General features: G+C 40.9%; 2 protein-coding genes across 6 annotated transcripts in view; both read right to left on the bottom strand.

Annotated features, from left to right (window-relative positions):
- Positions 1-1,164: 1,164 nt before the first annotated feature.
- il22 (interleukin 22) lies at positions 1,165-6,471 on the bottom strand. Its single transcript, XM_031296980.2, has 6 exons — positions 5,874-6,471; positions 5,533-5,757; positions 3,737-3,802; positions 3,483-3,632; positions 2,445-2,504; positions 1,165-1,657 (listed from the first exon to the last, which is right to left on the bottom strand). The coding sequence occupies exons 2-6, from the start codon at positions 5,707-5,709 to the stop codon at positions 1,538-1,540; spliced, it is 573 nt and encodes a 190-aa protein (XP_031152840.1). The 5' UTR covers positions 5,710-5,757; positions 5,874-6,471; the 3' UTR covers positions 1,165-1,537.
- mdm1 (Mdm1 nuclear protein) overlaps positions 2,929-27,538 on the bottom strand; it is a 37,510-nt gene continuing 12,900 nt past the window's right edge. For 3 of the 5 annotated variants that reach the window (XR_004895991.1, XR_004104521.2, XR_004104520.2), the window contains 8 exons: positions 21,005-21,231; positions 20,768-20,905; positions 20,393-20,475; positions 20,212-20,270; positions 19,837-20,131; positions 17,233-17,295; positions 13,979-14,385; positions 2,929-2,939 (listed from right to left, as the gene is read on the bottom strand). Coding sequence is in view for 1 of the 5 variants with exons in the window: in XM_031296979.2 (XP_031152839.2) it covers positions 14,276-14,385; positions 17,233-17,295; positions 19,837-20,131; positions 20,212-20,270; positions 20,393-20,475; positions 20,768-20,905; positions 21,005-21,231 (975 nt within the window). In the remaining 4 variants the exon portion in view is untranslated. Of the gene's footprint in view, positions 2,940-13,803; positions 14,386-17,232; positions 17,296-19,836; positions 20,132-20,211; positions 20,271-20,392; positions 20,476-20,767; positions 20,906-21,004; positions 21,232-27,538 lie in introns of those variants that run through there. The other 2 variants (XM_031296979.2, XR_004895992.1) reach the window with 2 other exon arrangements.

A 27,538-nucleotide genomic window follows, 5' to 3' on the forward strand; every position in this document is an offset into this window, starting at 1 on the left:
AGGAGGCATTTCATTGGCTCTTTCCAAGTGGACCGCGAGGCAGTGATTGGTGGGCGTTTTTACAGGATTACAGCAGCCTCAGATGACGGGTCTTTTTCACTCCTTTTTTTTAAGAGCCCATAAGTTATTTATTGCTGTCGGGGTGTAAAGACCATTTCAAACAATATATATAAAAAGTATATTTTGGAAATAATTACCAACCCTGCCTGTAAGTGACTTTGAACAGGCACAACACTGACTATGTTTACATGCACATAATATTCAGGTTTTTGCCCTTATTCTTAAAAAAAAAGACTAAGCTGTTTACACGGCTGATGAAAGTGAATATTCCACTAATATTCCCGTTTACATGTAGCTGTGCAAAATATGATTTATTCAAAGTTTCCCAGCGGTGGCGGACTTGTTGGACCGTGCGAACACACCGTCCCTCTCATATCCAAAAACCTGCTGATATCCAAGTCTTTGATAATGTTTAAAAGTAGCTGTGTTTCTTCTTCTTATCGGGTCTGCAGCCAACTGTTGGCTGGTTGGTTTGTGTACAGCAACCATAGCAACGCACAGAGCTGACCATAAGTCGTAAACAGGCAAGAGGCCGTAAACTGTCACAAACTGCAGTAAAAACCCCGATTGAGACGCAGATTCTGAATGCGCTGCATACATGTCAAAAGAATGGCTCTAAAACCTGAATAATACCAGAATATCCCACGTCTTAATCAGAAAATGCTAAATTTGGAAAAAGGCCTTATTCTGAATATCCAACTGGAATATGTTGTTTACATGACCCGTATCAAATTCAAAATATTGTCATATTCGGAATAATAATGGAATATTGGTGCGCATGTAAACATACTCACTGTTATTATACATTTTCATATATTTTAACTGTTCTTCTGTTCTAATATTATCTTTGGGTATTTGATTATTGTTTTATAATTTAATATATTATATTTAATATAAATCATATTAATTTTCTGTACGACCTAAATTGTCTAATTGTTTTTTGCCCAACTCCTGAAATATTGCTATTATTTATCTATTTTTTTATTTATTTTATTGATATTATTATTGTTTTTTTATTATTAATTTATGGGGGAAATATTAAAATAAGTGCATTGAAAAACAGCCAACTGTTCTTTTAACTAGCAGCACAGAGACGAGCCGACGTTCATATTCAAAACCAAACTTTATTTCTTTTCAAGTCATGTAACACACAGTTCCTTCAGCACAGAGTGAAACATGAAATACTGCAACGGTGACTTCATAAAAATCAGCCATAACATGGCAACACGAGCAACACCAGACGCCTCTCAGCTCCGGCATTTTAAACTTTCTGATCAACAAATAGATCAATAACTAATCCGTCGTACTCAAGTCAATATAAATATCCTATAAAAACAAATGTTAAATAGGTCCTCAAATTAAATAGATTCATAATAAATAGAAGTATAAAATGGAAAAGTTGCTGGTATAAAAAGGTGATAAATATGATAAACTGTTTGCTGAGCGTTCAGTGGAAACATCTGAAACAGTCGTGGTGTCAGTTAGCGCCGGCCGCGGTGGCGGTGGCGTTTCTCGGCTGGATGCAGAAGTCCTGCAGGTACGTGAACAGGATGTCGATCTCTCCCAGCGCTTTGTTTATCCCTCGCTCGCCCCCCATCTGAAACAAACAGACTCACATTAGAAACAGCAGAAACACACCAGTACCATTCAGAGGATGTGAAAAGCCGGATTTATCTTATTCCTCTGCAGTTTATTTTGACTCAAGCACACACACACACACACACACACACACACACACACACACACACACACACATATAGGTTTGTGGCACTATCTTTGTGGGGACCCGTCATTGACATAATGCATTCCCTAGCCCCTTACCCTAACCTTAACCATAACAACTGCATGCCTAACCTTAACCCTTACCCTCACCCTAACCATAACCTAATTCTAACCCTAATCCTAAAACCAAGTCTTAACCCTCAAACAGACCTTTAAACCTGTGGGGTCCAGCATTTTGGCCCCACAAGTGTGCATTTCTATTTTAATTGGAGTATGCCCATATTCTCTCCATCACATCTTTTATTGATTATGCGTATGTTAATCTGTAGTATTTGTATAAGTTTAAACCAATACACTAAACTAAACTAGAGCAACAAATGAGGATTCATCCGCCGCTGAAAATAGTCCCCAACAAAATGTGTCATTAGGGATAACAAGCTTCTGTACTTTATCATTAATTATTTACATAATGAGCCTTAAAGAACTCAAAACAAAGACGAGCAACCACAGCGGCTCTGTGCTGCTGCACCAAACTCCACTCAAAAAAATGACATTTCTGTTGACTTCAGAATAATATGCAGTAAAGACACAACGGTGCAGCTTCCTGTCTGAATGATGTCAAAGTGTTTTCAATCAGGTGTCACTCGGGTTTAAAATCTCACCTTGGTGAGCTTCTTGCGAAACTCCACAGCGTGGTGATGGTCGTGATAGTGAGTCACGTTCTGGAGAAAGAGAGAGAGAGAGAGAGAGAGAGAGAGACAGGTTAGAAGCTGTTATCACTTCAATCTGTTCCCTGTGTGTGTGTGTGTGTGTGTGTGTGTGTGTGTGTGTGTGTGTGTGTGTGTTCCCTTTCTCTGAAAACCACAGAAAGTCGATATCGATTTTAAGATCAACCACACCGCCACCACACACGCCCACACTGTAAAAATCATCCGATTATGTCGGTTTTTAAGTTCATTTTCTAACTTACTGAATCTTAAAGGAATGGTTTGACTCTTCAAAGTTAAAAAATACGCCATTTTGCTTTCTTGCCGAGTCAGATGAGAAAATAGACACTGACGCGTTATCAGTCTATTCATCTAACTCTCAGCAAGAAAGCAAAGAAACATATTTTTTACCTTTGGATAGAACCTTGCAATTTGTTTCCAGTCTTTATGCTAAGCTAAGCTAACCAGCTTCACACTAAGGGTTGATTTATAGACTGTATGCTAGAACTGAGCTAGAGAAAGAACAGAGAGAGAGAGAGAGAGAGAGAGAGAGAGAGAGAGAGAGAGAGAGAGAGAGAGAGAGAGAGAGAGCGGTGCTAACATTAGATAAAGAAAGTGATGGAGCGAGCTAGAGAAAGACCAGAGAGAGAGAAAGACCAAGTGGTGCTAACGTTATGGAAATGACAGGTCTGGCTACTCCACTTGTCAAAAAAGCGCTAGACGTAGGGCGTTTTTTGAGAACACGGTTTACTCCACAGGACTATAATGTAAAACAGACGCTGGCAGCTTCAAAAAGAGACGCCAAGTGTGAACATAGCCTAAGTTTAGGCACCAAAACGACTAGTTAGGTTAGAAAAAAGAGAGTGGGTTCTGATTAAACCCTCTGCCGGGACACGAACACGCGTTTCCTGAGGTGAAAATCTTGCGTGTACCCCGGGACACAAACCCCGCTCTCGTACAGCAAAAACATGTGGAACATCATCAGATACTCACACAGCCTTGAGTCTGCAGGTCCTCGCTGACGCGGGTGAGGTCGGTCTTCAGCCGGTGCATGCTGGGATGTGCGTTGTCACGGTGACGCAGGACGTTGTTCAGGTAGTAGTCGAGGATGTTGGCGTGGAGGCAGCAGATCTTCAGGTGGTCCTGGAGGAGGATCGAGAGGTCAGAGGGTGGAACGTCAGTTGAATGTACTTGAAAAAAAAATGTTGTGCAACAATTACGGCAGCGTTCATTGAAATGGTTCTCACCTGGTCGGTGTTGACTCGGGGCATCAGTCTGGTGTTGGAGTCTTCCTCCGTCTGCACAGCCTGAGCCTAGAGAGGCAGGAAAGCAGGTTAGCATCAGAGGCATCAGAGGCCAAATCCCACACAAAACACGAGAGCTGTCCTCAACTTATCCCTCCTGTTCCCTCTGTCCTCGGATCAAATCTGACCCATTTTCTAAAAGTTTCTATATCAGAAACGTGGGTTTCTTTCAACCAAATTTTAAGACAAAATAACGTGGATGGTTCCATACGACGCTCTTCACAAGTTAAATAAATGATCAGTTCACTACTTTCATTGAATTTGGGTGTTTTACTTAATTTTATAGCATGTAAAGAAAAATTGATAATAGAACGTTGAAAAACGTAGAAAAAAATTGTCAAAAAAGTGACAAAAATGTCGGGAAAATCTTCAAAAACGTCAAAAAAAAGCAGAAAAACATTGACAGAAACTTCAAAAGTTTTTCGAAAGTGTCGAAAAAGACGACCAAACCGTTGGAATTCTTTTTACATTTTGACCCAGACAAACTAAAAGTTGCACGGTCGACGGGGGGAGACAACGCAAGGGTTAAGACATTATTAGTCTTAGACTGACACGCATTTGATTTAATCAACAGATCTGTTAAACTAAGTTTCTCTGCAAAGAATCAGGCAAAAGCATCACTTTAAATCTTGCGTTTAACAGAGATGTGCAAAGAAGTTTCAGGAAATTAATCATTCAGCATGAAAAAAACATCAAAAATCGACAAAGAAATCTAAAAAAAAAAGAGGAGGCAGCCCTAAAACCCCCCCCTAATGTTGACGAGACACCAAAAATAAAGCCTCTAAAATGTTTTAATTTTTGGATTCATCACGTCTTTATTTTTATATCTATTATTGCTTTTTACTGTTATTATTTTTAACAATTTTTTCTATTTGTGACTTTGTCTGTAAAATGTTTTATATGAAATAAACATTTTATTAAAATTCCTTTTATTACAATATACCCAGCAAGTTTTATTTTTTTGCCTCAGGTTGCTAAAAAACAAACAAATTCCCCCAAAATTTACAAAGACATAATCTCAGAGGCCTTAACAGACGCTACGTAGAAGAGGGACGTAAAGCAATGGCTAAAACTACGGAGGCTACGGAGTAACTTTAGTGCCAAAACAACACATTTTGAAAAGTTAATAAGATTTGTGTCTAGATTTTTTTAAACGTACTAAAGCCATATTTCTGATATTAAAATTGGAATTCTGGAATTAAAAGTAACTAAAAACATTTACTCAAGTACTGTACTCGAGTATAGTTTTAAGGTTATTGTACTTTAATCAATTATTTAAATTTTATGCAGCTTTATACCTTGACTTCACCGCAATTCAAAAGAAAAATATTGTACTTTTCACTCCATTACATTTATTTGACAGCTTTAGTGACTAAAGTTAAACTGTTTTACATATAAAATCTTAAGCATTTTTATAGATAAAGACAGAAAGTAGTTCCACGCTACATTAAAATACTGCTTACAAGTTAATGGATGAGTCGTAATAATCCAAATCGTACAATATATAACAATATAACATGAACTGCTGCATAGTGAGTACTTTTATTTTTGATATTTTTTTGTACTTTAACATAAGTATAGCTTTTAAAGGAGTATTTTGCTACTTTTACTCAACAAATACTTCTTCAATCACTGATTAAAGATGCTAAAAATAAGTGTTACATCCTAATTAAATACCCAGACTTAATAAATAATTTCTAGTAAGAATAAACATATATATTTTTGAATTGACCACTCACGTGTTGTGATATGTCGCGGACAGCCTGGTACGTCTCCTGGTTTTGTAGCGGCTGGCTGAGCGGCCGGTCGACAGGAAGCGCTGCTGCCTGCTCGGCCCAGCCAATCAGAAGCAGCAGCAGCATGACGAGCATGGCGGCAGCTGGACGGAGGACGGAGCTGACTGTGGCGAGCTTCATATTTCGGCTGGATAAATTATCTTAATCCTTTCAGGGGAGCGTTTTCAACTGCAAGACAGAAACAGATTATACATTATTGCAAAGTTGTTTATAATAATAATAATTATTCTTTAATAAAACAAAAAACTATGTAATGAATCTGCTGCATCTGTATGTGTCCTCACCTGTCAGAGGATGCTGTTGTGAAGTTTCTCTGTGCCCAACGTCTCTTTATACAGACCAATCCTCCGCCCACCCATGAAGAAATATAGGACAGGTAACCATCCAAAAAACCCCAAAACACACACACACACACACACACACACACACACACACACACACACACACACACACACACACAAGTCAGTGCTGAGCACACAATCTCACGTACAATCGGTGTTTACGATCACTTCCACAAAGAGGAAATTAACTGTCAAAATCAGTCAAAGTGTGACGACAAACTCTGATATTGTTTGTCATCAATTTTGCAAAAGAGCCTTTTCTAATTACTTCTTACCTACTTCTCCAGTGACCTAATATCCTCTTTTTTCAGTGTGTGTGTGTGTGTGTGTGTGTGTGTGTGTAATCCCTGGTGATTATAGAAGCTGGAAGTTAATAAACTTCCCCCTGGCTAACTAAAAAAAGAAAAAACTTGTCCAACCAGCGTGGGACAGCAGCTCTGTTGATACTAGATTGTTTGTTTAGCAGGTATATTTTTATCATATTATGCAACACTTATTACTTAACACACTTCAAAGTACTGTATGGTGTAATTATTTTTTAATAACATGCCCCTTAAAAGGACTTGGAGTTTTGTAGTAAAGAGGAAGCAATACTGTAATACTGTAATACTTTATAGGGCTGGGTTAAAACAATCAATTCTCCAATTAAAATCAATCTTTGCTTAAAGGTCCAGTGTGTAACGTGTTTAGTTGTTCATTATCAAAGTCTGTGTTGTCCGTTCACAAACTTGTCCTTTTTCATGAATATTTACCACCACCATCAATTCCAAGTATTCCTATTGGCTTGAAATTTTACATTTGCATTTGCAGATGATCCATATTCATGCTCCATCTTGAAATACGTTAGCCAGTAAGGAACATACAGGACATACTGCTCCACCTTTCGTGTTTTATCTGTCACATGATAAACTCACAGGTGCTGCTAACGCTGCTAACGGGTATCGTAGCTTCCCGGCCCCGGCAAGTTTGAAGAAGGAAACATGGAGGACCACACGTATTCAAAATCCAAATTTCAGGAACAGGAGTCGTCTTCTTCTTCGCCCAGAAAAAGAAAAAGGAGATTGAAAAGAGCAAGAGACCGGCTTTTTGAAGCGTGAAGGCTACCGTAGCTGTAATACGTACTTTAAACTGCGTGGTGAGAGAGTTGATTGCGATATATGATCTCAATGCTAGATGGGAGAAATTCTCACACATTGGACCTTTAAGATCTAATATTGATTCATAAAATCCTGAAATCGATCTTTTAATATATGCATTTTCACCATGGACGTATTAGTAAAAAGTCCTTTGAATCAATGTTTTTGGGGGTCAGTTCTTGATGTAAACGTTGCTGTAACTTGGTGCGTTATAAAACGCTGAGAATCTCTTTTATATCCAAGATAAATTGGCGCATTGTAACTTAAATTTTCCTAAACTAATTGATATAGAATCAGAAATGTAATCTACTCGGGACCTTTTGAATCGGAATCAAATCGATTCGGGAAATCATTGGGGATACCCAGTCCTAATGCTGTATGTTTTAATGATGCAAGATTAGCTTTTCTATACCAATAATGTCTCTGACTGTCCCTAACATCTCTCCAGAAATCCAAAGCTAATATTTTTTTTTACACAACTTCTTCAGTTCTCAGTAACATTTGGTGGTTAGCAGGTGTAATGTTAATTTCAAACCTAAACTACCGCTCCAACGTTTCATTTATTTCAACAACGTACATTAATCAACATTTCTGTAAATGTGCCAGTGTTAGCCAGCCGGGCAAATTTTCAACTGTAGACTTTTGGAGAGATGTTTCGAGACCAGAGCAACAGCAAGATCTTTTAAACTTTACAGACAGAGGACAACAAGACACTATAAAGACAACAACAGCAACAAAATAAGCATTCTCAAGAAGCCATGCAGAGCAACAGGAAGCAGCAAGCCACTGGTACAGTAATACATCAAGAGTATCCACAATCAGTGCATTCAACCAAGCAAGCAACCAAACACAGCCAAGCAACACCATTTCCTTGATACATGCAAAATTAAGTAATAAGTGAATAATGTTTCTTCTTTGGCCCATGCTACACCCTTCCAAGAAGTTGCATGAACATTTCCGTAATCCTGCTGACGGACCAAAAAACATGACCCTCTTGGCCAAGGTAACAAGGATATACATGACATTATGTAACTGCAGGCTTTCTCTGGATTTACAGCTGCGTATCACCTGCATAAAAGTGAAAATCAGCGCTGTGGCTGCAGAGGATATCTCCCGAGGGAAGCTTGGAAATAAAGAATAAAAAGAGCCCCAGGATAAACCCCTGGGGGACTCCACAACAGAGCCACTGAAACTGTCCACGACTACGGAGTAAAATCTATTCAATGTGACACCAAGGCAGTGAAATTGTAGTGATCTTGGCTCCCGTGTGGCTTAATGGAAACGTCCACTCTGCTCGTCGATTGATGCCAATGCAGTCACTCTGGTTTTCCCCTCAATGTCTTCCTTCTCAGAGCTTTTTAAACATCAGTTGTTTCCGTGTGTAAAGTGAAGGATCAGGTGGCCGGGTCCTTTTTCTATTTACTTTCATCATTTTATGCGTTTGATGAGGGCGTGTGAATCCCTCAGAGACAGCTAGTAGCAGATATCACCATAACTGTCATCAGCTAACACTTCAGATCGTTTACAGGGACAAATGAATTAATGTATTCAATCAGAATTAAAGTGCTTCGAAAGAACGCTACATTAAATAAACTTACTCATTCTGAACCAAACCCTAAACTAAAAAACTCTCATTTTAAATTTCTCATATTGACTAGTTTCCGGCACAATTGTCATCAAACTTCTTTTGCGCCACATTTTTATATTAGTTCCATAAACTCATCAAATCAGGTGTTACATCACCTGTGCGTCACAAGAAGAGACATTAGTCATGGCATGTTTCAACATGTTGTACATAGTTTGGAGGATGCAAACTAAAGTGGAACACCCAGTTAACAGTGAAAGGGAAATAACCACCAACGAATGAACAGCGATGAACCGCAGCGACTCACAACTGAGCGGCTGAAAGTTTGGAGGTTACTCCAAAAAGGATGCTCAGATGATGCTTTGTGTTTAAGAATAATTCTGAATGTTTTCCTTGTACCCACAATGAAAACAAACATTAACTTTAATTTAATTCGTATAAATTGCTTTGACAAAAGAAACAAAAGCACATACAAATCAATACACGTACCCATTTACACATCATTGTAATAGTGAAAACAGCTTTAAAAAGGACAGAATATAAAAGGAAATTGAACTGGTGATAGGGTAAAAAGATGATAAAAGACGGCATCACATAAAAGCAAGTCTATGAGAATAGATTTAAAAGAAGTGGCTGATTCAGCGAGCCTTATCTCCTCGGGCAGGTTGTTCCAAAGCCGAGGTGCCTCTGGTTTTAAGTTTCTGCAAACAGGCCCGTATGGGGTCAGATTCAGATTCAGAATACTTTAATAATCCCCACGGGGCAAATCATTTTTACAACAAAACTGCCTGCGCGTCCACATGCATTGTAGCAACCCATTTGGCAACGGCTTGAATGTAACGGACGTTCATTAATATCAAAGAGAGAGATGTCAGAATCAGGACAGTACAGCGAGTGCTGGACAGTGACCGGTTGGGGGCAGGTTTCGTTGCTTAAGAGTCCCCAGGAGGTGAACTGGCATCTCTCCAGCTACCAGTCCACACTCTGTACTTTGGTTCATACCGGGACTTGAACTGGCAACCCTCCTGTTCCCAACACAACTCCCTACAGACTGAGCTACTGCCACCCCGTTTGAAAAGTGTCCCGTTTGAAAATAAAAAAATAAATGGTGAGGTTTTTTTTTTAAATCTTAATGAACATCACATCAAGCGCCACGTGCGTAACCTTCTGGAAGTGAAGTAACATCTGATTTTAACCCAAACCACATTTTTTTCACGTCATTTTTTCAATTTTTGTGAGAGAGACTGAAGCTGAGATCGAATGACTGTCACACTTTTTAAATCAGACGCCATGTAGAGTGAAGAAATGCGTTAATGACAGCTACTACTGACCAAAGAATACGACACTATAACACAATTTAAGGAAAATATAACTTCCAGGACTTTTTACTGTGTACACATGAAACTTTCTCATGATGATGAAATCTCAGGACAGCGTACAAACTCCCTCTGCTTCACAATGTTTGTTCTGTATATCGTAACGAGGGAAATTCACACTCAACTGGTTCATCTGCAATTCACAGCTGATTGCTAGTGTGTGTATTGTGTGATTAAATAGTGTGAGTGGTTGCCAGGTTAGCCATCCTATTGTCATCCTTTGTTCTTCTTCCTATACGCACTCTGACAACATGACATCAATGTTTACTTTACAGAAATATTTACAGAAAGACGTGCAGGAGGAAAATAAACAGGAGTTTTTGTTGTGAATTCCCAATTTAATAGAGATGGCTGAAACTAGAAAACCTACAGAGGACATGCAGTACATTTATTCAAGTACTGTACTTAAGTATAATTCTGAGGTACTTGTACTTTACTTGAGTATTTCCCTTTTGTGCTTCTTTAGGCCCAGATGGGACATAGTGCGTTTTGGGCGGTGTTTTCTAATGGTTTTCAATGAGAGGAAAGCATTTTGCTTGCTGCTTTTTTGCATTGCTGAGTGCCTCGCGTTCTGCTGCAGGAGCATCCTGAACGCCTCGAGCTGAGACAACTTTAACTAGAAACGGGAAAAAATTGCCTGACGTCATATCACTCCACGGCAAAATAACGGTTGGCTGATGACGAGTGATCACTTCTGACACTCTGGGTCGAGACGTACTGACTGGCATGCAGCACAAGAACGGGACAGTTAGGGTAAGGAAAATATCGTGGGTGGGGTTATAAAATGTACGTTTCTGTGACACGGGGAACAAGAACGGGACATGAACCCATAGACAGTAAAATAAATGGACGCAGCGACGCCATAGACTTCGACGGAGACCAGTGAAGGATATTAGAAGCTCTTTCCCGGTGCTGGCTGAGCGTTACTGAACAGCCTCAAACTGAGCTTGAAGACGTAGATGTGACGTGAGCAACCTGTCTGAAAGTTGGAAGTCTTCTGGTAGCTGTGCCAAGAGAAATCTCAATCATTCCGAATTTCATATGAATTCACTTGCCACATACCAAAGTATTTCCAATCCATCAAAACGTTGCTGAAATATTTTGTTCCGATGCTTTCATGCACTCTCTATGGGCTTCTCCCTTGACTGTTATGCCTCCACGTCCCCCTGATTGCCTGAGAGCTTCTCCTGTGTTTCTTTAGAAATAAACAATGGACAAATAGAGTCTTTAAACGCTTCAGATGTAAAGTAATTCGCTGTCAAAGTGACGTCAAAATGAATGGCAGTCAATGGGATGCTAACGGAAGGTGATGGCTCGTTAGCCTCAGAATCTCCCCATAGGAGGTACGCTTTCCAGAGGCTTGCTTACCCCCTTGGATGAACCCCGGTTTCTTGGGTGAAAGTCCTGTGATGTTTGTATGAAGGTAAATATGGTGCAAAAAGGGAGAGCTTGTAGAATACAATGTGAGAACTTGCAGAACAAAAAATCTGAACTCGTATGTTAAAATTTGCACTTGTAAAAATAAAATTTGCACTTGTAAAAAATATTCACACACATGTGATCTGAATTTGAAGTCATACAAAGAAAAAAAACATGAGAGCTTGTAAAAAAAATCTGAACTTGTAAGTTGAAATTTGCACTTGTAGAAAATGTTCACACACCTGTATTCTGAATGTGAAGTTACAGAAAAAATATTCACAAATGTGTAGATTGATATTTACATGAAAACAATGACAGCTGCAAACTTATAATGCAACATTTACTCGTATACTTTTTTTTTTACTCTGGTTCATTTTCCATCACAACCACAACTCAGTGATTACAACCTCTGGAATCTGTCACTGCAACTTCACATATGTGCTCTCTCGCATCACAAAGTGGCCAATCTGCACCTCGACTTTCACAACACTCTTGACGATACATTTGGTGCAAAACTAATTTGTACCTGTGGACTTAGGCTGTGGAGCTCTGAGCTAACAGAACGGGAAAAGCCTTCTTATATACAGTCTATGGGAAAATCAGGGTTTCTATCGCCAGATGAGGGACAACTCTGTCTGGCTTAATATGTAGCATGGAAACTTGGTGGAATAGCATGCTAGCGTTAGCTAGCTAACTAGCAGCCAGCCCGCTTCTAAATAAATACCTTTTAATTATCTAAACACTTTTTAACAGTCAAACTAAAACACTGGCGGTGAGCTCCACGGCCTGCAGCCGCAGACGGACCGTCATCAGTGGGGATCGACCAGCGTAGTAACACTGCTTTTGCCAGAAAGCTTCGCTGCCGACCTCGACCTGCAGTCGGAGCTCCAGCGGGACACGGAGAGCCCCACATCCGGTAGCAGCGGCCCATCCCCCGGCCATGACCAGAGCTTGCTTTGCTGATGTTGTGCATTCCTGCTAAGAATTGCACCCGCTTGGGCAGAAACAATAATTTCTGCAGAATTCATTGCTGCCGAAAATTGCATCTAGGTAGCAAGGAAATGCTACTACAGAGTCTGATAAAACATTGATGTCTCTAAACCTTCTAAAATCCTAATCATTATTGAAGAACATGACAAAGAGATTTACTATTGCCTAGTTTTTAAACGGTACTTTGCCTTATAAAATCATTTTCCCTAGTGGATGCAATTCTCGGCAGGGATGCGAATCTTGGCACCTGTTACCCACTGATGACGGTCCGTCTGCGGCCGCAGGCCGTGGAGCTCACTGCCAGTGTTTTAGTTTGACTGTTAAAAATGTTTAGACAATTAAAAGGTATTTATTTAGAAGCGGGCTGGCTGCTAGTTAGCTAGCTAACGCTAGCATGCTATTCCACCAAGTTTCCATGCTACATATTAAGCCAGACAGAGTTGTCCCTCATCTGGCGATAGAAACCCTGCTTTTCCCATAGACTTTATATAAGAAGGCTTTTCCCGTTCTACAAGCTCTCCCTTTTTGCACCATATTTACCTTCATATGTTTGACCCATCCACCCCCCCAACCTGCCTCCTTACGCAGCATTTCGGTCTTTCAACCTACTCTCTACCGTTGTCTCTTAATACTACGTCATCTTACAGCGCCGCTGTCCAGCTGCTGCTCTGCCCGGTGCGTTCTACACACACGCTGAAGGGTGATTTTTGCGTCGGTATCTGACGCTGAGAGACACTGCCCAAGCGTCCGTATTTTACGAGTTGGGAATGAGAACGGGTTGCCAAACCATAGGACGATAAGGGTTGTTAATTCCTCCCCTCTCATATGACCGACAGGAGCGTCATTAACATTGTGAAACGCTCGCAGTTTAGTTACAAAAATTACTTAGTTAAGTTTAGAAAAACTTTGTGGTTTGGGTTAAAATAAGACATTACGTTACTTCCGGTTACGCACGTGACGCAGAACGTTAAAGTTTAAAAAAAAAAACTCGCCTTAAATGGGATACAAACACCGGTCTCCCGGGTGGAAGTCCTGTGTTGTGTTCTGCGAGGAACTTTGGGCTGCATGTTTGTATGAAAGGTGGTTATATTGAGTTTATTCAACCTGTTTTTTTCATGACAAAATGAATAAAAGATGTTAAAACAAAAACAGACGATTTTATAAATCCGATGAAAAGACAGGTTTTTGTGTTCAAGAGTTTTAGTCTTAGTAGTCTTAAGCGAGAATCTATCTATAATGTAGAAACATTTTCTGATATCAAACATATAACCGGAGCTGCAGCAGAATGTTGGAAAATATCCAGAGGAAGATGACATAAGACAAGCAAGCTGAAAGCCGTGAAGCAGCAAAAAGTACAGCAAGTTTTTACGGAAATTTCCTCTAAACTTGTCAAACGTCATTCCTTCAGGAGGAAAAACAAACTGAAGAGTGTGTGGTTCAACTTCTGCTTCTTTCTAACAAACAAAAAAAAATTTTTTTTAAGTTCTGGTAACTTCCCCTCAAATGGTAATGATTTCTATCTGTCTGTAATGACGTAAAAACTCCCTTTTATGACATTGATCTCAGCAATCTCACAGTCAACCACATAAATACTAATTAAACATAATTACTGAATAAACATAATTACTACATTTATAAAAACATCTATTACTTTGTAAAAAGAGACTTCATCACTTCAGCACCTTGAATTCATCTATAAAAACACATTTATATTAATCACAACTATCGAAATACATGATTCTCGCTCATTTTTGATCGATCAACTGAAGACTCAGCTCTGCAAACGATGCGCTGGTTCCCATAGCGACAGCAGTGACATCAGGGGTTGGGGGGGATGGGTCATCTCTTCCCCCAGAAGTTCTCTCGTCTCTTCTGAGCTCGCTCCAGCACGGAGGACGCCACGGAGCAGGAGGCCGCCGAACGCCACGACATCACCGACAGACGCTCGTCTATGCAACGGGAGAGAAAAAAAATCAATAATAGAAAGAACCTAAGCTCCATGTACTGGGGATATACGTACGCAATGTGCTTTATGGTGTTAGCATATATACATACAGGGCCCTATTTTAACGATCTAAGCGCACGCCGTGAAGTGCAGGTGCGTTTAGGGCGTGTCCAAATCCACTTCTGCTAGTTTAACGGCGGAAAAAAGGGTCCATGTGCCGGGCGCATGGTTCTAAAGGGTTGTACTTAGTGTCTTCATTAATCAGAGGTGTGTTTTGGTCGTAACATGCAATCAACCAATCAGAGATCATCTCCCATTCCCTTTAAAAGCCAGGCGCGTTTGGACCTTGGTGCATTGCTGTTATGATGGAGGATTTGCACCGTAATATTTTTATTTGTAATCTTCGGCATGTGTGTGTGCTGCTGTGTGTCCCTGTGTGTGTAACAAGCATAGTGTGTGCGCTGTGCACGAGTCTAGGAGCATTTTACTAATGCTCTGTTAAAATAACAATGAAATGCTGCGTTATTGACTTTAGACCAGGTTTTTGTTGGTCAATGGTGCGATCACTTCCCGCTGCCTCAAGATAGCAATACTCCCAGAATGCACCTGAACACACCTCCCTGTAAGACCAGCACGCCCAGAATGCACCTGAACACACCTCCCTGTAAGACCAGCACGCCCAGAATGTACCTGAACACACCTCCCTGTAAGACCAGCACGCCCATGGGCGCAGGTGCATTTGTTATTTAAACGACGTGGGAGCTGGACGGGAAACTGACAACTGTGTCGGTCTTAACAAGGGGGTAAGCCTCTCCTCGGACCGCGAACCTCCTATGGCACCATTTTAATGCTACAAAGCGATCACCCCCCGTTAGCATTCCATTGACTGCCATTCATTTTGACGTCACTTTGACAGAGAATAACTTTACATCTGAAGAGTTTAAAGACTCTATTTGTCCGTTGTTTATTTCTAAAGAAACACGACAATGTATAAAAGGCTCCATTACCTTGTACCTCACGTTATGGCTCCGTAGCAGACGTTTTTATAAAAATAGGCTAACGATTGGGTCATAACCACGAGACTTACTGTCTCATAGTAGAGGAATTACCGTATAGTACAGGAGAAGCTCTCAGGCAGTTTCGTCTCACATTAGCTGTTTAAGTTTAATTACTAATGTTAACTATCATTTTAGTGATCAATAATTAGCCTGTGTCTATGTTATCTCCTTACATATACCTACGCTCTCCGTCTCTGCTAGATTGGGAATGATTGAGATTTCTCTTGGCACAGCTACCAGAAGACTTCCAACTTTCAGACAGGTTGCTCACGTCACATCTACGTCTTCAAGCTCAGTTGGAGGCTGCTCAGTAACGCTCAGCCATCACCGGAAAAGATCTTCTAATATCCTTCACTGGTCTCCGTCCAGAGACACGGGATCTGTTGGTCCATTCTTATATACAGTCTATGGGTCTTAAACTAGCAAAGACATTTGCGTTGGGCTTTGTGCTGCGCCGGGTGCAGGATAGAGCCCTATATGTTTAAATGGTTTGCAGGTTGTTGTTTATTTTGTTGTTATTTTATTGTATTGAATATTATGGCTATTTTTTCATCTTGTCTTGAATTTTGCATAGGGAGGGGGTGATGGCGAGTGGGGGGTTCAGATAGGGAGGTGATGTGTCCATGTCGTGAATTTTGTTTAAAAAAAATAAAATAAAAAATGTTAATCTTAAAAAAAGTGAAAATATTTTTATTTTAACATGTGTAAAGACGTTTTTAAAAGGCCCTGAACACCCACACAGGTGTTTTCAGTTAATCTGGCTGATGAAGCCTCTTCCCAGGACTGTGTGGGTGCGTATAGACTGATTGATTCGATTGACATCTTCCTGAGTCTCTTGTTAGCTTTGTTGCACCAGTTAGGGCGGGACAAATGACAGCTTTACCATTCTTATTGGTAGAAAAGATTCGTGACCTAAAGCCACGTTCAGACTGCAGGTAAAAGTGGCCCAAATCGATTTTTTGGGGGTCAAGCGACCAGGTCAGACTTCTTCAGAAGTAGTGTGAACACTCAAATTTTGCCCAGATCAGATTTTTTTCAAAGCAGACCACTTCCATATGTGGTCCTGAATCAGATCCAGGTCTGATTTTTTTCAATGCGGCCGCAGTGTGAACAACCAGGGAGGATTTGATGCGACTTTTACGTCAATCTACATCGACATTTGTCACAGTTATGCGCCGGTGGGAGTTAGCCCTAGACACAGACAGTACAATTAAAAACTTGACTAGGCCTACAACATGGAGAACAGTGATGCGTCTCTGTGAAGCTATTCACAACGCGGTCCCACCACTCCTGGCTTCGTCTCTGCATCCACACAGACCTCTGTAGTGAATTTGCAGCCATAATAAAAGGCCCGCAAAAGGCCAAAATAGCCAATTTGTCTCTCTTTCTCTTCGTTCTTCTCCTCCTCAGCACCTGCTCATTAATGCTGCCATTACACAAACATTTTGAAATAAAAGCGAAAATGCTTCCTTCCTCCATAACCTCCCTAACTTTAGTGCAACAGCGTGCTGCGTCTGATGTCATCGTTATTGTTCTTTTGCGCATGCAAGTCATTTCGAAACTGCAAACAGTTCACACTGGAATCTGATATAGGCCACATTTTAAAAAGGTAATGTCAACAGCCAAACAAAAAAATCGGATCTGAGCAAAAAAATCCGAATTAAGCATTAAGACTTGCGGTGTGAACGTAGCTTAATAAGTTCCCATCTAAGCTCTGGCCCACTTCAACTTAAGCAGAGATCCACAATAACTGAAATCAGCTGTGTGTGTGTTCAGAGGCTTTAAATATTCACCTTCGTCAGAGCCGCAGCCTCCTCCTGAACAGTGCAGCTCCCGGAACCTCAGACCCAGATCACCTGAGGACGCACAGATACAGGGTTATTGATTATTGATCAACAATATACCGCAGCAAAGATTCTCTATGACTAAAGATAGCACATTACAGTCTGCAGCAATGATTTCAAACGCTACATGCTACCGGTCTCCTAAAGGGGCGTGGCCTCGTTTGAAAGTGTAGTGAACGTCGTGTGGATGGATGAAAAGTTCTATTTGCGGAATTTATTGATACTTTCCTTTGCTAACATTAGATATTTACACAGCTAAACGCTAACATGCTCACAATGACAACTCTAACATGGCTGAAAATCCAATATTGCCATAAAGCAAACTTCCCACAATGACCTCAAATACCCAGAGATGTTAAAAGGGACAGTTACCGAGGTATTAGTGACAATTCTTTCATTGTCTCGCTGTGACGTATTTTCACACGTGACGTTTAGTTTAGTGACATTTTCCAGGATGAATATGAAATTGGATCTGTTGAGAAAACTGGATGAAAAGACAAAGAGAAGGAAGTGAAGAGAGGGTAAGTCCCTGTGTGTGTGTGTGCGTGCGTACGTGTGTGTGTGTAAAATATATATTTTTGAAAACTACAGAAGCGAGGAGGGAGAATGTAAATCTGCTTGCATGTTTTTTGCTCCGTTTCTTCCTAATAGCTTGATGGAGCAGGACGTAAACTGGAGTAGAATTTTTGCTTTATTTTGAAATTGTCTCTTTAGTTTGTCTTATTGATTGAGGATTGTGCCCTTGTTTATGGTAAGGACCGGAGGTAGGACTTGACAAGCCTAGGCTTCTTCCTCAATTAAACTGATTTAAATTCAAAGAACTTCATTCATCCCATGCAGTCAACCAGTCACATAAAAGCAGACAAGAATAAACACCATCGCAGCCATACAATCAACCAACATGTCAGTAGCAGCTAGTCTCGCTTTGCCAGACTGACTAGTCCACACAGCATTCGGGGATGGGAGGAAAACGTGCTCTGGGTTATTGGCATTTCTTTAAACCAATCACAATCGTCTAGGGCGGTGCTAAGCACTGGAGAAAAGCTGCGGTGCTGCTGCAAAATAGGCTCGGAAGAACTTGTTTTGTACGTTCAAAAGTAGTTTTAGTCGTGCAACAGAAAACTCAGATTGGACAGATAGTCTAGCTAGCTGTCTGGTTTTACCCTGCAGAGATCTGAGGAGCGGTTAACCACAGTAGACGGTTAGAACGCCAACACGCAATCCTGGAAGTGGAAAGTCAAGGATATAGACCATAGTAGCAGCAGACCAACAAATGGGTAAACCAGGCAAGAGTAGCAAAGCACACACAGGTTGTCGAAAATAAGCTAAATAAAAATAAATATACAACAATAAAACCAACTTAAGAAGTAAATAAATATATAAATCAAAGCATTATGCTTCCCCAGGATTACAAGCTCTGAATAATTCAGGTTGCTGCCATCAGCAGCATTTAGGAGCCTAACAGCAAAAGGAAACCCGATCCCTTTTTAAACGGGTCTAGTGTGCATTTTTAATGCAGGATTCAATGTTGATTCATTTATAAATTAAAGTGCCCATATTATGGAAAAAAAAAAAAAAACTTTTCCTGGGATTTGGGGAGTTATTTTGTGTCTCTGGTGCTTCCACACGCATACAAACAAAAAAAAATCCATCCATGCTGTTTAGAGTGAGATACGGTTTCTGAATGTGTCCTGCCTTCAGTCTCTGGGTGAGCTGTTCAAAATCTGCACGGCTTTCTACGTCATCGGCCAAACAAACATTTGGTGTGTGCTAAGCACTTTAGCTAATAACACATCAGCTAGCTGTTTCTCCAACTTCAGTCAGTTCAAGGCAGGATTAGCCGGGAGACTTCTTCTAAACGAGGGCACACGTCCTACTTTGTGTGGAATACCTGCTGACGAGGGACATGGAAGTAGTTCTATACAATTTATTTTGTAGATTAGGGTGAACTCATGTGTGTTGTAGCAGTGTTTTGCCATTGAGAACGAGGTGGCTAACCGCTAGCAGCGTTAGCTTCTAACTAGTAGTCCTTACCTAGCTACTGAGCATGTGCGACTGCCAACAAAGATGGAACAGAAGTGAGAGGTCTCACTCTGTAGCTAAAACAGAGAGCTCAACACACAGGGTGAAAAGAGGAGCTGCAGCAATGTGCAGTACAACAAAAATATGGTGTTTTTTGAAAATTAAACCATGTAAACCTATTCTGGTACAACACATCATGGTACATGAAAATGAGCATAATATGGGCACTTTAATATAAATTGATATCTCATGAGTCTTGGTTGATGAGAAATAAATTTAGGGGAGAAGAAAAGGAAGAAAAACAAAAAAAAAAAGCAAAAATGGCAAAAAATGTATTCAATTCATTGATTGATTAATCATTTAGTCCATTTTTAAAAGCATAAATACCAAAATATCTCCTGCTTTCCTCTGATTTTACGAAACATTTTTGTACTATTCCCTGATATATTAACCAGACAATCCCAGGGAGATTAATCGATAGTGAAATAGATTTTTAGTTGCAGGTTAACTGTCAACACATGAGCAGCTCACCGTTGTGCTGGAAGTCGGCGTGTCTCAGAGTGCCTTGGATACAGTGCTGCGGGGGCGGGACCAGCAGGGGCGGGGCTACAGGGGGCAGAGGCGTTTGCTTCGTCCTGATTGGTTTAGAGGCAGGACTCGAGGCTGGTTTGTGGTCGGGGGCGGGGCCAGATGGGGAGGAGGAAGAGGAAGAGGAGGAGGAGGGGAGGTGGGTGGAGTTACTGTCCGGCCACGCCACCTTCGGTTTGATTGGCACGTCGACCGCAGTCTCCGCCCCCGCTGCCAATGAAACAGCTGACCCACACCTCTGAAGACAAAAACACCTCAGCATTATAATATAATATAATGAAATATGATTTGATTTAATATGTTTGATTTTAATATTACCTGTTTATACGGAGAAGATTCATCACTGCTCTTCAGTTTTCCCACCAGTATAGCGCCACCTGGAGGACAAAGGTCAGAGGTCACACACTGGGGTCTGAGCTGTGTGTGTGTGTGTGTGTGTGTGTGTGTGTGTGTGTGTGTGTGTGTGTGTGTGTGTGTGTGTGTTTGTGTGTGTGTTTACCGGTGGCAGGTGTGGTGAGGTCATGGTGAGTTCTCTGAACCGGTCCTATCTTCAGCCTCGGAGTTGGTAATCTTCCCTCCTCCCTACACACACACACACACACACACGCACGCACGCACGCACGCACGCACGCACGCGTGCACACACACACATGCGCGCGCACGCACACACACACACGCGCACACACACACACACACACACACACCCACGCGCGCACGCACACACACACACACGTACGCACACACACGTCAGTATTTTGGGCTAATTATCTAAAGTTAAAGAAAAAATTTTTTTTTTTGCATTGTGGATGCATTTGCATTTGTTTGTGGACAAGCAACAACTACACTTAAACTGATGTCAAAAAGCAGAACCTACTCATCTGTTTTTTCTTCTTCTTCTCCCCAGGCCGAACGCCTTTCAGCAGAAGGACTTGGAGGTGTCTGTGCTTTCGTCTCTGTGTTTTTGTTCCCTGAGCCCGTAACAGAAAGCCTCTTACTGGAGTTACTGGAGTGGCTGGACACAAAACACAAAGACAGACACATGAACATTCGCTCAGAGAAGATTTTCAGATGATGCTCTCTCTCTCTCTCTCTCTCTCTCTCTCTCTCTCACCTGGCCAGGTCCAGGGCCTCCACAGGGGAAGTGCTGCGTCTGTCAGCGTCATGACAGAGGTCAACGGTCAGGCGGGGGGTGGGGGGGGCGGTTGCAGAGTCGGTGGTGTCCGATGGCTCCCACAGAGCGTTGTTTTCGGACAGCAGCTGGCTCAGGTGATCTCTGGAGAAATTCGCCCCCCAGGCTCGGAGGCGGTACGACAAGGCCTTCTGCCTCAACTCCTTCACCTGGACGGGAACACACCAGGAGTCTTTGAAGTATCCCCGAGAATTAAAGTCAGAATCTAACCGTTTGCACATGACGCAAAGAGACTGCGTGAGGTGAAAGGGATAGGTGCATTACAGGAAGTCAGTTACTGCAGTTTGGCCCAATAGGCATTAAAGGACAATTCCGGCGCAAAATGAACCTAGGGGTTAATAACACATGGGTACCGAGTCGACCGTTCTCTGGGATATGTTTTCATGCTAGGGCTGAACGATTAATTGCATTTGCGATAATATCGCGATATGTTAAAACGCGATTTCCTAATCGCAAAGGCTGCGATTTGGTCACATGACTCGCGAGAGCAAAATTTCTCTGCACTCCGCAGAGAAAGCATCAACTAGCACGCTAACGCTACGCCGTACCTTGAGCTGATTTCTGTCATTCAAACAACTCTGAGTTGTAGTTTAAAACTTTTACAGCCATTTTAATAAAATGAAGGGTTTTATTCTGGCTCGAGTCCATACATGCAGTTAATGGATACAGGAACGCAGAACTGAAGGCTCGGTTAGCAACGATTAGCTCTGATTAGCGGTTAGCTCCGGTTAGCGGTTAGCTCCGTTATAAAGATATGAGTGGAGGAGCTGCCACTGAGAGGGGTAACAACCAGACTCTGATAAATGACGTTCGGGGAGCTTTCACAGCAGCGTGGCCGCGGTGTTTCAACGGTTTTATTAGTCCAGTTAATCCCACGGTAAGAACACCAGCAACTAGCTAACGTAACGATAGCCTCTCTGAACAAGTGCACACGGCAGCACGCAACTTCACGAGGGGGAGGGGCTGGAGGCAGCTCCTCTCTGTGCACTGTAAAAAATGCAAATACACTGTTGTGTGTGTGTGTGTGTGTGTGTGTGTGTGTGTGTGTGTGTGTGTGTATAGATATATACTATACTATATTTTTACTTATTTAACTGTCTAGTGTGTAATTGTGTGTTCATACTATAAATTATTATATTATTATTCTTTGTTGAATAATACAGAAGACAAAGAGCTTAAAAAAATCACAATCGCAATATTTGGGAAAAAAATCGCAATTAGATTATTTTCAAAAATCGTTCAGCCCTATTTCATGCTAATCGAATGGGACTAGTTTTAGCGCAAAACGGTAATTAGCTTATAAAGCTAGTCGTCGGGGCATTCTAAAGTAAAGATACAAAAAAAAACGTTATTTCTACACCACTAACAAGGCTCAAAATTATAGCACCACACTTCCACGGTAGCATAATGAGGGTCCCTACATGTAAACTGAAGCATTGAGAACTTTGTAACTGTAGACAGTTTATTAAAAAGTGTGACTTTCACTGTCTGCAGATATCATTATCTTGACTTAACGTCCCTAAATCTTCTCAGAAATCATTGAAAAATAGGTGGTGCGTATAACTGCAGAACTTGCCTGAGAATCTTAATGTTTTTAAGTTTTCTTTAGCATCAAAGTAATCCAGTGATAGTTGTCTGTACATACATGAGAACACTGCAAACAGGAGCTGCTGATAGCTAATTTGGAATACTTTTAATGGTGACAATTTGCCAATTTTAATGCAAAATATCGCTTCACGTGATGAGACAACAACGCATCATGAGTCATGATGATGTTTGTAATTTACTGCTACGCTAGGCAACTCTGATGCTTGAAAAGAAGTTGCAAAGGAGAACTGCGTAAACTGTGAGTTTGTCTCCTTTGCTTTCTGGTTATCTCTCTGCTTTAGTTTGTACCCACGCTGACACACTTAGAAAGTCAAGTTTCATATCCCCCACTCTCTCATTTCATCTCGCTCTTATTTAGACTAGTTGGGAAGACAACGTAACATGACAACATAACCTCATGTAAAGGCCGATCAAGGCCACAACAGATTCTCCTCCCAGGTCCCTAGTGCTTTGTGCTTACTGTAAGAATGAAACTGTACACAAGTTGTAGCAGCCAGTCAGCGACGTTTAGTTTGTTCAGCAGTGAAACACAATAGTTCCTGGACCATCGGAAAGTAATACTTTTTGGGGGGAATGAACTGCAGACCCTTAAGACTTAAAATAGCTAAAATATACCAGAGTGCAATCACTAATATATGATCAACCTTCTGACTCGACGCCTGAACCTGAACCTGAACATGAAGAAGGATGCATTATAGGGTCTAGATCCAGAAGGCCTCTTTGACTAAGGTCAATAAATATCAGAGTTGAACGGACGTCGAGTCAGTCAAATACACCAAATACTCTTGGTATTTTAAAAAGGTTAGTTCGTATTCCCCAAAGTCACACAATAACAAACAAACTAACCGATGGAGGCAGCGGTAGAGCAGCAACTCCCGTGTTCTGCGAGGTAAAATAACTGTTTTTGTCAAAGGAGTCTGGTGGCTTTGAAGCAGAGGTGGGTAGGTAGGTTAGGTTAAAAAAGTATAAAGGTTTGGAAATTTGTGTTACTTGTGCTTATTTATTTTTTTATTTATTATTATTTTATTGATTTTATTTTCAAGTACTTGAATTTACCTGGATTATTTTTAATTTAAGCTATTTTGTAATTAATTAATTAATTTTAATTTATTTAATTGATTGGATGAACTATAATGTGCCTAAAGATGATTATTTTGTATTTTTGTCCGTCTGATTGAATGCTTGTGTTAAAAAATAAATCAGACGTTACTCAACAGTTACTCAGTACTTGAGTCGTTTTTTCATCAATCACTTTTTTACTCTTACTCAAGTAATTATTTGGATTTTTTTTACTTATTCTGAAGTAACAGTACTTTCACTTGAGTACAATTTTTGGCTACTCTACCCACCTCTGCTTTGAAGAGAGCAGAGATAACAGTTTCAGTTCCCCGCTGTAAAGGGCTGTCTGACAGCAAGGTAAAGCGGTGAAAATATTCTAAATATAGCGTACGCTTAAACTGATATAGAGGTTCTTAGGTGTCTAAAATGTGTTTAGCTGCCTCCCCGGTCCACAGCAGTACATTGCTTAGCTTCCGTGTCGGTACTCCTGCCTGCTTCTTCAAACTGGAAACATGCCGACCGCCATCTACTGTAGCTAACACACTGACTATGGAGAAGTACCTCATACAACCACGCTTTAAAACATCTGAACTGTGCCTTTAAATTGTCATCCACATTGACTAGTCCTTAGCTGCAGCCCTGATAAATAAATAAATAAATAAATAAATAAATAAATATATATATATATATATATATATATATATATATATATTGCAGGGCTGCAGACGTGCTCATATATTGAGCAGACAGAGAAAGAGAATTGCTGTCAGTTTACACGTTCAGTGTTCAGGAAGCAGCAACATGAAAGCAACCCAAAAAAAAAAATAGTTTAGCTACTGCATTTCAAACAGACTGTGAAAGTTTGAAATCTGTCAGTTTCAAAACTTTTCTGTCCGTTGAAAAACCTGCAGACTAAACTGAAACAGAAGTAGGATGAAGGAGGATTACAGGTAGAATGTGTAGGAACCACGACTCATTAGCTCATTTTAGTGCACATCGAGGGGAAATGCTGAATGATAAGTTTAAATGGGAGTTACGAGAAGTGATAAACAGGTTTGTGCAGTCACACCTGCTTTTCCTTAATAGTTGTTCAAGTCGCTATCAAAAGTAGTTTGAGGTCAAATTTGCAGGTGTAGATTCTGGTAAACCTAACAGCAACCTGACCCTGACCCCAGTCAACACCATGGATAACCCCCGGCCTCATTATCAAAGCTAACCTCAGTCTCTCAGACCTAAAACCTCAACCCCAAGACGAACAGTAAGCCTGATGCTGCACATCTCTACGGTGACTGACGCCCCGCTGAGTCACAGCGCCTCGATTATTTCCTCTGAACAGACAGCAACTGATGTCAGCTTCCACCCCACACTACAAAACTTTTTACAGGCCAGACTCAACCACAGGGACGATGGAAAGTTAACTGGACGGTTACACGTCGCCCACAGATTCATTGATTCATTTATTTAGAAGAGGTCAGTAGCTTATTGTTAGCTTTAACCTTCTGTTGGCTCCATCAGCACAAACTCGCGACTGTAAACTCGTTTTGCAAGAACATAAAAACTACTGAAAGTTCGATAACTCAATACGTACATCAAGCTTCAATAAATGCAGTCCAACAACAAAAGATTTCAAAAATGTAAATATGTCTGAAAATAACATGAATCTAACATATTATTAGCAAAGATAAATCGGCCTGTTCTCATTTACACAACACAGGTGATATGCTTACTAAGTAAGGTAAAGTAGCCACTATGGTAGCCATCCACACATACAGTTAAGCTTAAGGACTCACTGTGCCTTCCACATTTAACATTAAAACATGATGTATAAATAATGTATGAATATTGATCCATCCATTTTCATCCATCCAGACAAGTTTAATATGCAACTAAATTTGTATACAATATATAAGATAATAAGCGATAAGATAAGCCTTTAATGTTATTCACTTTTTTTCCTGTGATCCCTCTCAAGCCCATCACCCCCACCAATCCATCCTATTTTGTCACACACACACACACACACACACACACACACACACACACACACACACACACACACACACACACACGTTCTGTTAATGTTTTGTCTTCTGGCATGCAATCAATAAATAAATAAAAATATTGCACCGGTGCCCTACCAGATATTGCACATCCTACAACCATAATGGTGAGTACCACAAATATTACCTAAGCTTAAACTCTGCACATTCGGTACAAAATTAGCACCTAATGTCTTCTTGCGACCTCTCATCACAGGTTGGGTTTTTACATGTTGTTCAACATGTGTCCTTTGAATCTTAAAGGCTTGAAAAGCTGAAACTTTCCAGAATTCCACGTCGAAAAAGTAAAAAGCAGAGTTTAAACAGTAAAAATAAGCCTAATTTTGTGTAGAAGTTTTTTTTTTTAATCTTATTTCTAACCAGGGTAAGTACCCTGCGATCCCTCTGAGTGTCCTGATCCTCATGTTGGGAACCACTGGTCTAAAATAGCACTGCATGCTTTAGCATTTAGATTTCCCTTCACTGGAACTACAGGGCCAAGTCAAGCTCTTCCACACCTGTGAACACAAAGTTGGAAGAACACTATTGTCTAAAATATCATTGTAAGTTCCCGCTTCAAGACTTCCCTTCACTGGAACTAAGGGGCACAAACCAGAAACCACAGCTGTCTTACACTAAAAATGTAGAATTGTAGAAAGTGTTTCCCTGCACAGGTTTAGGAAATGTACTTTACGTTGTTTGATGTTTTCAGCTGAAATCTGCAGAATTATGCAGAAAAGTGTTTAATCTTGCAAAAGTAGCTGCCCTGCTCCTTATACGACACTTTCCACAAGACTAGTGGGAACCTACCTGTGTGTGTGTGTGTGTGTGTGTGTGTGTGTGTGTGTGTGTGTGTGTGTGTGACTAACAGTTAGCTGTTTCCCTGAAATGAAGCTGTGTGGTTTTACTGCTGACACGCTGGGTTTCCATCAGCCACACACACAAACACACACAAACAGTTTAGCTAGCAGGCGGCCATTGCGCAAATATCCCCGACTACCACATGATTTGAAAGTGATAAGGGAAATAGTGATCTGTCAGATCAACCGTTCACTTTCTGTGATGTGTTTAGATGTGCAGGTAAGCAAAGTCCTGCAGAACAAAAAGCACCACCAAGGGGATGATCAACAATGTACAGACCAAAACCATCAGTGACTGTATCTCCTAACAAGTATTGTGTGTGTATCACAGCCTGACGTATCATTAAAACACATCAGTGAACCACAGTGACTACATTTAAGTGCACATATTATTTTGTTTTTTTCAGCGGTGGTGGATTTGTTGGAGCGTGCAAACACAGCGTCCCTCTTTCATTCCTTCAACCACCTTCTTGAAAAGGTCAGCGTTGTTATGTGTGTGCATATCCAAAATACTCCACATCCACAAATACTCACTAAATTGATTCTCTTTGCATCTGAAGAGCCTCCTCTGTATGTTTTGTCAGTGTGCTGGTGTTTCTTCATATAATAGCGGACTGTTTCTCTTGGCTACACACACCTTCACCACACCACTTCTTAAAAAGCCTGCAAACACTTTCACTTTTGTTTCTCACGGTGGGGTTTCCACCAGGTTTGAGCTCTGTCCTTTAGTTCTTAAAGGTGCTCTAAGCAATGTGATGCATTTTTTAGGCTACAACATTTTTTGTCACATACAGCAAACATCTCCTCACTATCCGCTAGCTGCCTGTCCCCTGAACACACTGTAAAAAAACGCAGTCTCTGTAGACAGCCCAGGCCCCACAAACGCCAAC

This window comes from Sander lucioperca, chromosome 20 (assembly GCF_008315115.2).
Source record: "Sander lucioperca isolate FBNREF2018 chromosome 20, SLUC_FBN_1.2, whole genome shotgun sequence".
NCBI classification, from domain to species: domain Eukaryota; kingdom Metazoa; phylum Chordata; class Actinopteri; order Perciformes; family Percidae; genus Sander; species Sander lucioperca.